Below are 15,580 nucleotides of genomic sequence, written 5' to 3'. Positions count from 1 at the left end.
GATCAGTACATAGAAGAAAGGAAATTAACTTCAACATCTAAGCACCTAAAACAGTGCAAACATCAGTGTTTCATTAAACATTTTGAGAATAATCTTCAACTATCAGGAAAAATGAAATAATTCTGAAATATATTGTGGGTTCTGAGTCAAACTGAATGCCATGTAGGGGTGTGGAGTCTTTACTAATCCAGCCAGGTATCCAGGTGAGAGTACTGTGGTAACTGGAGAGGTCTAATTATAGGACTAAAACAGAACACTGTTAACTTTCCACCTCTCCCAAATCTCAGGTAAATTACAAACAGATGTCTATTCACAGTTCTTCAGCCATTATGGATGGCCAGTTAGATTGGCGTATGGGCGTCATTGACATCAATTCAAGTGAAACTGCTGCTCTTTTTCATAAGGCCATGAAATAGGCTGTGTATGTGTGTCTGTCTTAATATATGTGCAGTCATCAGTTCAGTGATGCTACTGTGTGACTGAGTGAACTTCTGAGTAGATCATGAAGGGTCCTTTTACGCTACTATAATATTCACAAGTAGTCATTTAGAATGCCTTTAATTTCCTCTGATTGGTAGCCCAATACTTGGTATACTGCCTTAAATGTTCACAAAACAAGTCTCTGCCATTGGCCATGACTGGAAACTTAGGAATTTCTGCTGAAGTTCTTGTGATCTAATCCTCTCTTGAAAGCACAGAACTAAAGCATGTATTGAAATGCCTGAGTCAGCCGTTCCAGGGACATATTGGCTGCACTCTTGCTTATTTTTCTGGGATGAAAAAATCTCCTTGGTGACCTGAGGCAGCTAGCTTTTACCTTCTCCACCTAGAAATGCATGTATTATGACTGCATAGAAAACACACACACACATATACAAACACACATAAACTATATCTAAATTCTGACATTAGCATTATTATATTTTCTAGGATTTTAAAAAATATTTTATATTTTCTAGGATTATGCTTAATTTCAGCAGATCTTGTTTAATAGCTTATAAGAAAATAATTTCACCTAGTTTCTACTAATTGCTATTAAAATTTTTAAACTTTTCTAACTGTTTAGTTTAGGGAAGGAAAAGAAAGACACGTTGGACACCTGGCATGCGTCGTGACGTTGGGTGTAGAGATTACTTAAATAAATAAATAAAAACTTAAAAGAAAGTCACGTACTATTTTACTGAAACTTTTACTTTTACTTGTTTAGTGTTACTTCTATTTTATAGATGAGGACCTCAGAACAGTCAAGTAACTCTGAGGTAGAAAACACAGTTGGTATTTGAACCAGGTCCATCTGAGGCAAAAGGTCTATAACCTCATCATGCTATAGAATGAGCTGCAGAATGCTGGGCTTATAAAAAACTGTATCAATATTATTAAGTAAAAAAAGCAAGGTTCAGAGCAATAAGCATTATATACTACCATTATGTGAAGTGTATGTATGAATACATATGTACATGTGTGTGTTTATTTTTACATATGCTTAGCATATCTAGCATATGTCTGGAAGACCATATAATGGTTGCCTCCAGGGATGGGAATTGGGCTGCTAGAAATCTAGATGTTTTGGGGCACCTGGGTGGCTCAGTCGGTTGGGTGTCTGCCTTTGGCTCAGGTCATGATCCCAAGGTCCTGGGATCTAGCCCCGCGTAGGGCTCCCTGCTCCGCGGGAAGCCTTCTCCCTCTCCCACTCCCCCTGCTTGTGTTCCCTCTCTCTGTCAAATAAATAAATAAAATCTTAAAAAAAAAAAAAAAAAAAAAAAAAGAGGGCCCATTTGCCCTCAGGCCTAAGTCTCAACGTCTGGAACAAAGTAGCTCTTGTGTGACAGGGAAGAGAGGAGCCCTGGGGACAGGAGTCCCACCTGGAAGAAGAGCTCATCTAACAGCATCTAACCCTCACCACAGCTTCAGAACATGCAGAAGAACCCAGAAAGGAGTGGGTCCTAATTTGCTCCACCAGAAGCAGTTCTTATTTACCTTGTCCAGAAAGAGCCAGACTTCGTGATGTCACCACATCCAGAAGCTATCACAGACTGTGTGACGGTGGAAACTGGACCAGCTTGCAGAAGCTTATCCGTCACAGTTCTCTGTACTCTCCCAACAACAGCAGAAAATGAACACATCTCAGGCATCAGTGTCATTCAAGGACGTGACTGTGGAATTCACCCAACAGGAGTGGCAGCAAATGGGTCCTATTCAGAGGACCCTGTATAGAGATGTGATGCTGGAGAACTACAACAACCTAGTCTCAGTGGGGAACTGCATTTTCAAACCAGCAGTAATCTTCAAGTTGCAGCAAGGAGAGGAGCCTTGGTTCTTAGAGGAAGAATTCTCAAACCAGAGCCACCAAGAAGATTACAGAGATGATGACCTGATGAAGAGGAACAAGAAAATCCAAGATAAACACTTGCAGGAAATAATATTCATCGATAATAAACCATTGACTGGAGAGGAAGAAGAAGTTTTGGGAAAACAGTTTAATCTGCACATAGCTCCTGTTTCAACAAAAATATCCTGTAAATATGACTCATGGGAAGTAAATTTGCAAAATATTTCCCAACTTATTAATAGTAGAACCTATCCAACAAAAAAAAACAAAAAAAAAAAAGAAAGAAAGAAAGAAATCTGGATGTTTTATTATAAAATCCTTTCGGGGCACCTGGGTGGCTCAGTTGGTTAAACATCATGACCTGAGCAGAAATCAAGACTTAGCCAATTAATCGACTGAGCCACCCAGGCACCCCAGCTTGTAAAGCTTCCAATGCTGTAGAATATTAATACTATTATGATATTGATAAGCATTGATAATAATTATATCTTTCTAGTTTTTCAATTCCCATGATACTACTCTAATGACCTACACAGTAGAATTTGAGAGTGAGAGGCACCTGGGCGGCTCAGTCGGTTAAGCGTCTGCCTTTGGCTTAGGTTGTGATCATGGGTTCCTGGGATCGAGCCCCACACTGGGCTCCCTGCTCCGCGGGGAGCCTGCTTCTCCCTGTCCCTCTGCCTGCCGCTCCCCCTGTTTGTGCTCTTTCTCTCTGTCAAATAAATAAATAAAATCTTTAAAAAAAAAAAAGGAATTTGAGAGGGAAGTAGAATACTGATATAATATATCATGATAGCAGAGGTAATGATGACTACATTCTGCATTCAACTATTTACATTTTTAATGCCACTTGAAATTTTAATAATCCTCGGTTTATCTGTTTTTTGAAACAAGAACACCATGCCTCAAATGACAGCAGTTGCCAGTCATGACTGAGGTCAAAGAAGTATTTTATGGGTCTTAAAATTGAACTTAAAAAGAAAAAAGTTTGCCATATACTAAAAGCTATGTTTTAATTTGGAGCTACCATTAATCAAAATACCTTACCTTGAGTACACTTTATTTTTGTATTTGTTTAATGATCTGTTTATAAAGCTGTCTCCCTTACTAAATTGGGCAGGGTCCACGCTTCTTCATTTGTTACCATATTTTTAGTGGGTAGCCTAATTCCTGGCAGTTGGTAGGTAGCTAAAAATATTGGTTGAGCTGAATTGAATTGAACTAGAGATATTTAGCTTAGTTGGGAGAAGAGAGAGAGAAATAATCTCAGTTTTTAGATAATTGAAATGTTCTCATGTGAAAGAGGTTGAGTTTTTTTCTGTATGCTTCAGTAGACTGCAAACCAGTGGGTGGAAGTTTCAAGAATTTTCTGAATGTTGAGTTGTCTAAAGCTAAGTGGCCCTGTCTCAGGAGATACTGATTCTGTTACCAGGAGATTCACTCATGGCCGGTCAACTATGGAAATAATTCAAGTATTTAATTGTTCATTGGTTTCTTTCTTTTTCACATCTTGGGGAATTTTTTAAATTTTATTTTTTAAAGATATTTATTTATTTGAGAGAGAGAAAGCATGAGCAGGGGGAGGGGCAGAGGGAGAGGGAGAAGCAGGCTCCCTCCTGAGCACAGAGCCCAATGCAGGGATCCATTCCAGGACACTGAAATCATGGCCTGAGCCGAAGTCAGATGCTTAACCAAATGAGCCACCCAGGCACCCCCATTTGTTTCTTTACTCATTTCTGCAAACATGTATTGAGCACACACTGTCCTAGGTGTTGGATACTAAGACTGAATACATCATAATTTCTGCCCTCGAAGAACTCAGACCCAGCAGGTGAATGGAAGTATTAGCAAAGGATTACAACCCAGGGTGCTAAGAGGTTGTTACAGAGGTGTAATGGTAATACCCTGGAGAGTTAACAGGAAAGGTTGCTGAGGAGGTGATTCTGAAGTAGAGTTGACCAGGCAGATAGAGAGAGAGGAGTCCTAAGCAGAAGGAAAAATACATGCAAAAGTGCAGAAGTTAAACTTTTTAGAATACAGTGGTATTTCATTTGGATTAGGTAGCCTTAAAATACCTCCAATCCTAAGATTCTGTGTTCTGGCTCTTTAACTTAGTGTCTTTTTTCACTTCCTGGCAGATATTACATGTATGTATGTATTTCAATTGTCTTTTTTCATAGGAAGCAAAAACAGTAACCTTCTTCTTTGATTTTTGTTTGTAGTCAAGTTCATCCGAGAAGTAACACCATATATCAAGAAGCCATCATTAGTATCAGATCTACCATGGGAAGGTGCATCTCCTCAGTCACCAAGCTTTAGTGGCAGTGAGGACTCTGGTTCTCCAAAACACCAGAACAGCACCAAGGACAGGAAGGTCATCCCTCTCAAAATGTGCTTTGCTGCTAGAAACCTAAGCATGCCGGATCTGGAAAACAGGTGAGCTGTACCTGAGGAGAATATCAAACTTAAGGCTTTACAACTTAGGGACATGTTGTAATATTGCTTATGCATATTATTAATAATATGACTGTTGACTACATTATACAGAGGAAAACATCAGCCTGAGATGAAAGAATAATTTTTGGAGTTCCATATTTAAATTACTTCACACATATATGTACATATACATATATAGAAAAATTTGGGACAAACACACAAGAAATTTAATGCTGGTTACTCCCAGGGAGTGAAATAAGATTAGAAAGTAGAAGGAGAGAAGGGGCTTCTACTCTTCATTTTATACTTTCCTGGAGTTTTAGTACTTTTCTCACTATGAAGTTACTTTATAATTTTAAAAACATTATTAAAGAAATCTTAAATGTCCCCTCAGATGGAAACTCCTTATATTGTAGATAACACAGAGTCAGAGATCTGATTATAGATATGGCTGCATCAACTAGCAGTGTGACCCTGGCAAGTTGGCATCTCTTGACTTGAGTTTCCTTATTTGTAAAAAGAGAAAGTTGGATTGAATAATTTCTTACGTCCCTCATAGTTCTATAACCAGTTGGGTTCTCTGACTCTGTCTTCAGTGATTGCATGAAGTGGTACTGGTAAACCTAGTTAGACTAGACATTAGGGGGAAAAAGGGAGAGAGAGAGAGATGAACTTATCCAGAGACCTAGGCAAGGGCCAGACTTTTTATAATGTACTTTCACTTTTATGGTCTCTTCTGATCTGAATGCACAGCCAGGTGTCCAGTCAGGATGGGATGGATCACAAGAAGACAGCAAGAGGTTGAGTGACCGTGGACATTTTTTTAAAAGTTTATTTATTTTTTTGAGAGAGAGAGAAAGTGAGAGAGAGCATGAGCAGGGGGAGGAGCAGAGGGAGGAGCAGACTCCCCGCTGAGCAGGGAGCCCAATGCAGGGCTCGTCCCAGGACCCCAGGATCATGACCCAAGCCAAAGGCAGATGCTTAACCAACTGAGCCACCCAGGCAGCCCCCAACATTGGGCATTTTAGGCCATAGGGACATTAAAGATCCTACTCTGTAATATGTTGTGTGGTATACTAGAAAGAGTTGAGCTCTGCAATCGGATAGACCTTCTTGTGGAAATCAGACAATCTTAATTAGGGTGACCTGCTGAAAAGAAGGCTCGAAGCAAATACTTTCACCTCCATAAACCACTATATCCTTATCTCTTTTAAAAAAAAGAAAGATAGGCGCCTGGGTGGCTCATTTGATTAAGTGTCTGCCTTCGGCTCAGGGCATGATCCCAGGGTCCTGGGATTAAGTACCGCATTGGGCTCCTTGCTCGGCAGGGAGCCTGCTTCTCCCTCTCCTTCTGCCATTCCCCCTGCTTGAGTTCTCTTGCGTGCTCTCTCTCTGTCAAATAAATAAATAAAGTCTTTTTAAAAAATTAAAAAAAAAAGAATACTCAGTGTGCAGATTAAATGAGACAGTACATACGAAGCCCTTTGCACAGAGCCAGGTTCTTTGCACAGAACATAGTAGTTTCTTAAGAAAGAGTAGCTTAAAGAAGTCTTAACTGCCAACTAGGTATGCTCATTTTGAAAATTATATTCTGATATATTTGTATTGCTTTTGTTTGCTTTCTTTTAAAAGTTCAAGATATTATAGGAATTGTTTCAAGTTACATATAGATTTATTTATGAAAGATTGTGTGCACATTAAATCGTATCTAAATACAACATAGCTTGGTCTTTAAAGAATTGCTCTATTTTTTTCATAAAGTAAGAATTTAATTTGTAAAGTCACCACCTCTGCCTCTTGAATCAAAATTAATTTTTTTTCTTCAAATGAGATACATTTATGTAGAGCCTTTGGTTAATCATGGATTTAAAAAAAATTAGTAGGGACCACAAAGAAGGAACTAGAATAGAGAAACAATGTGATAAAGAACAAACAGCCACTAAATTTGTCAGCTGGTTGTCAGACTGAGGAATATTTTCAGGCTAAGTCTCTTCATTGTAAATCATTTCTGAGAATGAGAATAGATATCTCCTGTCTTAGTCTGTTGCGGCTGCTATAACAAAATACCATAGATGGGGGAGCTTATAAACAAACAGAAAGTTATTTTTCATAGTTCTGGTAGAGGATAGGAAGTCCAAGATGAGATGCCAGCAGAATCAGTGTCTGGTGAGGGCCGGCTTCCTGATTCATAGATGGCTGTCTTCTTGCTGTGTCCTCAAGGGCAGAAGAGTCTAGAGAGCTCTCTGGGGTCTCTTTTATAAGAGCACTTACCTCATTCATGAGGTCTCTGCCCTCATGATCTTATCACCTCCCAAAGGCCCCATCTCCTAATATCACAGTAAGGGTTAAGTTTTTAACCCCTGTAGTGCTGCTGATATAGCTGGGTATTAGAGGAAAAGGCGAAGTATTACAAAGTTTCTACAGAACTTAGGGTTGTGAGAGTGGAGGGGAAAAAAGGAGGAAGGGGATATGACTTGGCTGTATTATTGAAGGTTGTGCTACTTTATCTTCTACCTAGACATCTTTTAGAGCTGAGTAACCTTGGCCTTCATTAAAATATGGGGCCGCATTCTCTGTAGCATTCGTGCTAAATGCTAGAGACATCTGGTGCATGATCACATTTGAAATAGGTCTTCAGAACCAATTGGAGAGGGCAGTTTAGGCTACAAGATTTGTATCACACCTTGCTCTTAAGATGGTCAGTCTCCTGGAACATGATATACTATACAAGGAAAAGTCTTAGAAGATTCAGACTATTGCAGATTCTCAGTCTTAATACTGCAAAGTAATTTGTTTCTCATTTTACTTGAAATACTAAAATTTGTAGATAATTTGCTTTTTGTAAAATATAAATTGGTAGAGATTCAAGGTTATTTTCTATATCACTCTTACTTGCATTCCAGTGTGCTTTCTGGAGAAAAAGAGAAGCAGTAGAATTACCAGTAGCTGGCAAAATTATGCATAACTTTAGTTATGTCCACAGGAATGTGAACATCTATCCTATATGTCATAGTAGAAAAATTGTTCAGAACCCATTAGCTAATTAGATAGAAGTTAGGATGATGGGCTTTGTCACTTTGGCCAACCTATTTGTTTTCTGTAAGCCTTGGTTTCCTGCTCTATAAAATGAAAGCTTATGTGCAGATTAAATAAGAGGATAATAGTAAAATCGACACAGTAAGCTTTCCGTATATTATTATTATAGGTGCCATTTGTGTCCTATGACCTTAAATAAATCCCTTAATTTCTCTGTTCTGTTTTCTCTGTCTGTAAAATGGACATAATAGTGCTTGCTCAACTAGAGTCTTTTAGAACTACTTCAAGGATAAATAAGATAATATCTATAAAATCACTTGGAGCTCTTTGATCCTTAAATTTATCTCAGCTCTGTGTCAGGAAAATGTCATGACAAGTAACACAGCTGCAACATTTAAAGCCGTGAAAAAAAAACAGTCCATCATAGGAACAGTAAAAATAAGTTTTGTTAGGATATCTGTGAGCAAAACATTTATCAAGTTGCAGTTTTATATTAAGTGACCATATTTCTATTTGAAAATTTTAATCTTCAACATAGTCTCTTGTAAAACCCAGAGCAAGAAATAGGCCTAGATGTTCCCTAACGTGGAAAATACTTATTCTGTTCTTTAAGCCCTTGGTAGGCATGTGGTTTCCCAACATTCTTTACTTTTTTCCTAATATTTTATTGTGAAAAATCTTCCAACATAAAGCAGGGTCAGAGAATTCTATGCTCAATACTCATTTTCCCACCAACTAGATTCTACCATGAATATTTTATTTTATTTGCTTTAGCACAGATTGACCCATCTATCCAGCCGTCATTCCATTTTAATTTTTCTTGATACTTTTCAAACTGAATTGCAGGCTTTAACATATTTCCCTCTAAATACTTAAGTATGCATATAAATAAGTAGAGTTCAGTGTTTCATTATAGTTTTTTTCTTTTGAGAAAATATTTACATAAAATAAAATGCACAAATCATAAACTTTGACAAATGCATACAATTATGTAACCCGAGCCTATCAAGATGTAGTATATTACCTGGGCACCTGGGTGGCTCAGTCCATTGGGCGGCTGCCTTCGGCTTGGGTCGTGATCCTGGGGTCTTGGGATCGAGCCCCGCATCTGACTCCCTGCTCAGCGGAGGGCCTGTTTCTCCCTCTCCATCTGCCTGCCACTCTGCCTACTTGTGCTCTCTCTCTCTCTCTCTCTGTCTGTCAAATAAATAAATAAAATCTTTAAAAAAAAAAAAAAAGATGTAGTATATTACCATCACCCTGGAAAGTTTTCTTGTGCCCTTTCTCACTCAATTCCCTCTCCCACCTTCAAAGGTTACTACTCTTCTGACTTTCTACTATAGATTAGTTTTAACTGTTCTGAAATTTTGTATAAATGCAATCATATGTACTCTTTTGTGGTACAATTCTTTTACTCAGCATAAGGTTTTTGAGATTCATTTATCTTGTTGCATATATCCTTAGTTTTTTTCTCTTTTATTGTTGAATGATACCGTGTTATATGTCACAGTTCTGTTATCTGTTTTCCCATTGGTGGGAGCCATTTCCAGTTTAGAGTTAATATTAATAAAGTTCCTATGAATATTTTTGTACAACCTTTTGTAGGCATACATTTTCATTTTTCTTTGGTAAATTCCTAGGTGTGGAATTGCTGGGTCAAATAGTTTAATTTTCTGGGGCGCCTGGGTGGCACAGTGGGTTGAGCATCCAGCTCTTGATTTTGGCCCAGGTCATAATGTCAGGGTCATGGGATTGAGCCCCGTGTCGGGCTCCTTGCTCAGCAGGAGTCTGCTGGAGATTCTCTCTTTCCCCACCCCCCACCCCCCGCCCTGGCTCTCTCTCAAATAAATAAATAAATCTTTAAATAAAAGTTTAGTTTTTTAAATGCTAGTCTTTTTTCCAAAATGATTGTGCCATTTAAATGAATACTGTTATTAATAAATTAAATACACCAGCGTTGTATGAGAGATTGTGTTGTTCTACATCGTCACCAACATTGGTGGTGTCAGTCTTTTTAATATTAACTCTTCCTGTGGTGTATAGTAGAATCTCTTTGTGAATCATCCTTCATCTCGATATCAAGGTTTCACTTTCTAAACCAGAAATTTACTTGACATGAGAGGGAAACTTCTTTTTTTTTCTATTTTACTACTTTGATTTAGTTTCAGTGTCTAGAGCTGAAAAAAAGTGCTGACCATCAGTATGAGTAAGTAAGGAGGAGGAAGAAGTTTGTTCTCTTCCTCCAGCTTGAGTTCTCAAGACCTCACTAGAGGCTTCTGATGGTTCTAAGCAGTTCATTGTGGAAAGTGAAGGCTAAGTAAATAATGATGAAGTCCAGGGAACATGAGCCCATTCCCTCCCAAACAGCACTGTGGGCAGTGTGGAGTTTAGTAGTGACAAGGTGTTCTTAAATGCTGCTTTCCAGAAATATTAGCTGTTAGCTTGAACTGGTTCACGAAGTCTTGGTCATCTTCACATTGGCTATTTTCCATGTAAAAGGTAAATTTTGGCTTTATGGCATATAAAACAGTATGATTATTATTAAATTAAATATATAAGTTGTGTCAAAGACTACTAAAAGAAGATATAAACAGGCTAAACTTACAGAATCCTGTGTTCCAGTGTACCTAAACATTGATTTGATTCATCTGATCAAAATGTACTTGCATTTCTCAGGAAATCCTCAGTGGTTTGATTAGAGGCCAAAACCCTTCACACTGTAGCTGTCTCCTCTCTCCTGTGAGCCCAAACAATTACTAGCAGACTGCCTTTAAATTTTTATTAGCAGAGTTTCCATTTGAATTTTTCTTTTAGAACAGCAGTAGACTTTCTGAAATACTTTGTCCCCTTTATCAAAGTTTTAGGGCTCCTTCTCCAAAGACAAAGTCTTCTGGATCCTAGAATCATCAGTTCTGTTTTGGAGTTTCATTTCAATTTCTTGTTAGTTAGTTTTCTATTTCACAATCCCTTCTTAAGAAACACTTAAATTTCTCTTTTCATGAAAAATTGGTGCTCCTGCCTTGTGAACTAATTTACTGTCAGTTTTCATCTTTTTCCAGCTTAATGGTCCCAGTATCTGTTTAATCAGGTTTAGTTTTATTTTGTAACAGATTTATTTTCCATTCTTCCATTTATCTTCCATTCCATTAGGATCCTTGACATCAGGATTTTCAGAGTTCAGACTATGTCAGAGGAGTCTGAGAGACTGTCCCAGAAACAGTATGAAGTGTAAAGTCTTTTTCAGAAGGTGGAACGTTTTGTGCCTAGGGAAGGATGAACAGATACCTATCTTTAGTACTAAGTAGGTCAGTAGGAGGAGTGAAAGAAATTTCTCATGGTTTTGCGACTGAACTTTTTAGCATGTGTTTAAAGGATGTTAAGCTGGTTACAGTGCCAAAGCAACCAGGTGGAAATAAATAGCCCCAAACAACTAGCCTGATATAGGGACTGAATTAGGGATATCACTGGCTCTTCTACTCAGTTCAGTGGGATGAGGGTGGATATGAATCTTTGTCTGGGTTGAGGGTGGGGCAGTCACTGGCTGCTGGGCGTGGGGAATGCTGGAACAGACTTGCAGCCAGCTTCTTTATTTTAGCTGTGTGCTTTACTCCCACTCCCAGAGGTAACTGGTGCCTCTAATTCCCCATCCTCTTCAGGATTCTGCAAAATGGATTGACTGGGATTTTACTCCCCATTTTTCTTAGGTCTGCTAAGTCATTTAACTCCCTGTCTGCTTGCCGCCTTCCAAAATTTTGCTGTAGTTGCTTTTCTCCTGTTCTCTCTTGTAAGATTATGCTTCTTGAAAGTCCTCTTTAGGGGCACCTGGCTTCTGGCCCAGTTGGTAGAGCATGTGACTCTTGATCTCGGGGTTATAAGTTTGAGCCCCACATTGGGGGTAGAGATTATTTAAAATCAAATCAATCAAGGGACGCCTGGGTGGCTCAGTTGGTTAATCCTCTGCCTTTGGTTCAGGTCATGATCCCAGGGTCCTGGGATCGAGTCCCGCATCAGGCTCCTTGCTCAGTAGGGAGCCTGCTTCTCCCTCTGCCTGCCGTGCCCTGCCGCCCGCTTGTGCTCTCTCTCTCTCTCTCTGACAAATAAATGAATAAAATATTTTTTAAAAAATCAAATCAATCAAACAATCCCCTTTAAAGTTTGCTGATGACTTCTTAGATACATCAAAAGCAGAATACATAAAAGAAAAATTTGATTAAAAAAAAGTTGAACTTCAAGAAAATTAAAAACTGCTCTGTAAAAGACACTGTATAACAGGGTCTCCAGGAAAACAGAACCAGTAGGATAGATGGATGGATAGATGGATGAATGGATGGATGGGTGGATGGATAGAGAGATAGATTATAGGAATTGGCTTATGCCATTATGAAGGCCAGTCCCATGATCTGCTCTCTGTAAGCTGGAGAACCAGGAAAGCCAGTGGCATAATATAGTCTGAGTTCAAAGGCCCAAGAACCAAGAGTGCTAGTGTGCAAGAGCAGGAGAAGATGGATGTCCCAACTCAAGCAAAGAGCAGATTCACCCTTCTTCCACTTTTTTGTTATATTCATACCCTGAGCAGATTGGATGATGCCCACTCGAATTGGCAAAAGCCATTTTCTTTATTGTCTTTTGATAATGCTAATTTCTTCCAGAAAAACCCTCACAGACATACCCAGAAATATTGTTTTGCCAGGTATCTAGGCATCCCTTAGCCCATTTCAGTTGACACATAAAATTAACCATCACACACTGTTAAGAGAATGAAAAGACAAGCCACAGCTGGGAGAAAAATCTTTGTAAAATATTTATCAGATAAAGAACTGGTATCCAAAATATACAAAGAATTCTTAAAACTCAACAATAACAAACCAACCGAATTAAAAATGGGCAATAGATCTGAACAGACACCTCAACAAAGAAGAAATACATATGGCAAATAAGAATATGAAAGGTGCTCAACATCACATATCATTAGGGAATTGCAAATTAAAATAATGAGATACCACTATATGCATATTAGAATGGCCAAAATCCAAAATACCTACAGCACCAAATGCTGTAGAGGAATGAAGAGCAACAGGAACTCTTATTCATTGTTGGTGGAAATGAAGAATGGTACAGCAACTTTGGAAAACAATTTGGCAGTTTTTTATAAAGCTAAACATAGTCTTACCATATGACCTAGCACTTGTGCTCCTTGGTATTTACCTGTAAAGAGTTGAAAACTTACATTCACACAAAGACCTGCACATAAATATTTATAGAAGCTTTATTCATAATTGCCAAAACTTGAAAGCAGCCAAGAAGTCTTTCAGTAGGTGAATGGATCAAAAACTGGTACATACAGACAAGGAAATATTATTCAGCAATAAAAAGAAATGAGCTCTCACTCAGTAAACTATAGAATACTCATGAAAGAAATTGAGGAAGACACAAAGAAATGGAAAAACGTTCCATGCTCATGGGTTAGAAGAACAAATATTGTTAAAATGTCTATGCTACTTAGAGCAATCTACACATTCAATGCAATCCCTATCAAAATACCATCAAAGTTTTTCATAGAACTGGAACAAATAATCCTAAAATTTATATGGAACCGGAAAAGACCCCGAATAGCCAGAAGAATGTTGAAAAAGAAAAGCAAAGCTGGTGGCATCACAATTCCAGACTTCAAGCTCTATTACAAAGCTGTCATCATCAAGACAGTATGGTACTGGCACAAAAACAGACACATAGATCAATGGAACAGAATAGAGAACCCAGAAATGGACCCTCAACTCTATGGTCAACTAATCTTTGACAAAGCAGGAAAGACTGTCCAATGGAAAAAAGTCTCTTCAACAAATGGTGTTGGGAAAATTGGACAGCCACATGCAGAAGAATGAAACTGGACCTGGACCATTTCCTTACACCATACACAAAAATAGACTCAAAATGGTTGAAAGACGTAAATGTGAGACAGAAATCCATCAAAATCCTCTAGGAGAACACAGGCAGCAACCTCTGTGACCTCAGCCACAGCAACTTCTTGCTAGACATGTCTCCAAAAGCAAGGGAAGCAAAGGCAAAAATGAACTATTGGGACTTCATCAAGATAAAAAGCTTTTGCACAGCAAAGGAAACAGTCAACAAAACCAAAAGACAACTGACAGAATGGGAGAAAAAATTTGCAAATGACATATCAGATAAAGGTCTAGTATCCAAAATCTATAAAGAACTTACCAAACTCAACACCCAAAGAATAAATAATCCAATCAAGAAATGGGCAGAAGACATGAACAGACATTTATGCAAAGAAGACATCCAGATGGCCAACAGACACATGAAAAAGTGCTCAACATCACTTGGCGTCAGGGAAATACAAATTAAAACCACAAAGAGATACCACCTCACACCAGTCAGAATGGCTAAAATTAACAAGTCAGGAAACGACAGATGTTGGCGGGGATGCGGAGAAAGGGGAACCCTCCTACAGTGTTGGTGGGAATGCAAGCTGGTGCAGCCACTCTGGAAAACAGTGTGGAGGTTCCTCAAAAAGTTGAAAATAGAGCTACTATACGACCCAGCAATTGCACTACTGGGTATTTACCCCAAAGATACAAATGTAGTGATCCAAAGGGGCACCTGCACCCCGATGTTTATAGCAGCAATGTCCACAATAGCCAAACTATGGAAAGAGCCCAGATGTCCATCGACAGATGAATGGATGAAGATGTGGTGTATACACACACACACACATACACACACACACACACACAGGAATATTATGCAGCCATCAAAAACTGAAATCTTGCCATTTGCAACAACGTGGATGGAACTAGAGGGTATTATGCTAAGCGAAATAAGTCAATCTGAAAAAGACAATTATCGTATGATCTTACTGATATGTGGAGTTTAAGAAACAAGGCAGGGGATCATAGGGGAAGAGAGAAAAAAAATGAAGACGAAACCAGAGAGGGAGACAAACCATAAGAGACTCTTACTCATAGGAAACAAACTGAGGGTTGCTGGAGGGGAGAGGGGTGGAAGGATGAGGTAAATGGGTGATGGACACTGGGGAGGGTATGTGTTGTAATGACCACTGGGTATTATATAAGACTGATGAATCACAGACCTGACCTCTTAAACCAATAATACATGGGGTGCCTGTGTGGCTCAGTCGTTAAGCATCTGCCTTCGGCTCAGGTCATGATCCTGGGGTCCTGGGATCGAGCCCCTCACGGCTTACTGCTCGGCGGGAAGCGTGCTTCTCCCTCTCACACTCTCCCTGCTTGTGTTCCCTCTCTTGCTGTCTCTCTCTCTGTCAAATAAACCAATAATACATTATAGGTTAATTAATTCAATTTAAATTAAAAATATAATAAATCGTAGATCTTTTTATAAGAAAAAGAAAAAGAAATGAGCTCTCAAGCCACAAAAGACATGGAGGAACCTTAAATGCATATTGCTAAGTGAAAGAAGCCAGTCTGAGAAAGTGACATACTATATGATTCCATGGAGACAGTAAAATGATTAGTAGTTGCTAGGAGTCAGGGCCAGGGCCTGAGTGATGGAGGATCAATAAGTGGGTCACAGGGGATTTTTAGAGCAGTGAAATTATGATTCTGTGGAATACAGTAATGGTAGATATATGGCATACATTTGTCAAAACTCAGAATATACAACACAAAGAGTGACCTGGGATTTTAGTAAATAATATTATATCAATATTGGCTGGCTCATCAGCTGTAACAAATGGACCACACTAATGCAAGATGTTAATAATAAGGTGTATTGTGGAGA

General features: G+C 38.8%; 2 protein-coding genes across 3 annotated transcripts in view; both read left to right on the top strand.

Moving 5' to 3' along the window:
• The window catches only part of SNTB2 (syntrophin beta 2), a 104,005-nt gene that overhangs the window by 43,222 nt on the left and 45,203 nt on the right, over positions 1-15,580 (top strand). For both annotated transcript variants that reach the window (XM_078062835.1, XM_078062834.1), the window contains exon 2: positions 4,552-4,765. In XM_078062835.1, coding sequence (XP_077918961.1) covers positions 4,552-4,765 — 214 coding nt within the window. The remainder of the gene's footprint in view (positions 1-4,551; positions 4,766-15,580) is intronic.
• On the top strand, positions 1,471-2,746 carry LOC118532323 (zinc finger protein 510-like). Its single transcript, XM_078062836.1, has one exon. The coding sequence runs from the start codon at positions 2,114-2,116 to the stop codon at positions 2,678-2,680; it is 567 nt and encodes a 188-aa protein (XP_077918962.1). The 5' UTR covers positions 1,471-2,113; the 3' UTR covers positions 2,681-2,746.

Source organism: Halichoerus grypus, chromosome 15 (genome assembly GCF_964656455.1).
Source record: "Halichoerus grypus chromosome 15, mHalGry1.hap1.1, whole genome shotgun sequence".
NCBI lineage: Eukaryota > Metazoa > Chordata > Mammalia > Carnivora > Phocidae > Halichoerus > Halichoerus grypus.
This window is presented reverse-complemented; position numbering and strand designations above follow the sequence as displayed.

Bases quoted from the DNA above. Each gene is read 5' to 3' on its own strand.
- LOC118532323 (XM_078062836.1), top strand. From the start codon at position 2,114: ATGAACACATCTCAGGCATCAGTGTCATTCAAGGACGTGACTGTGGAA.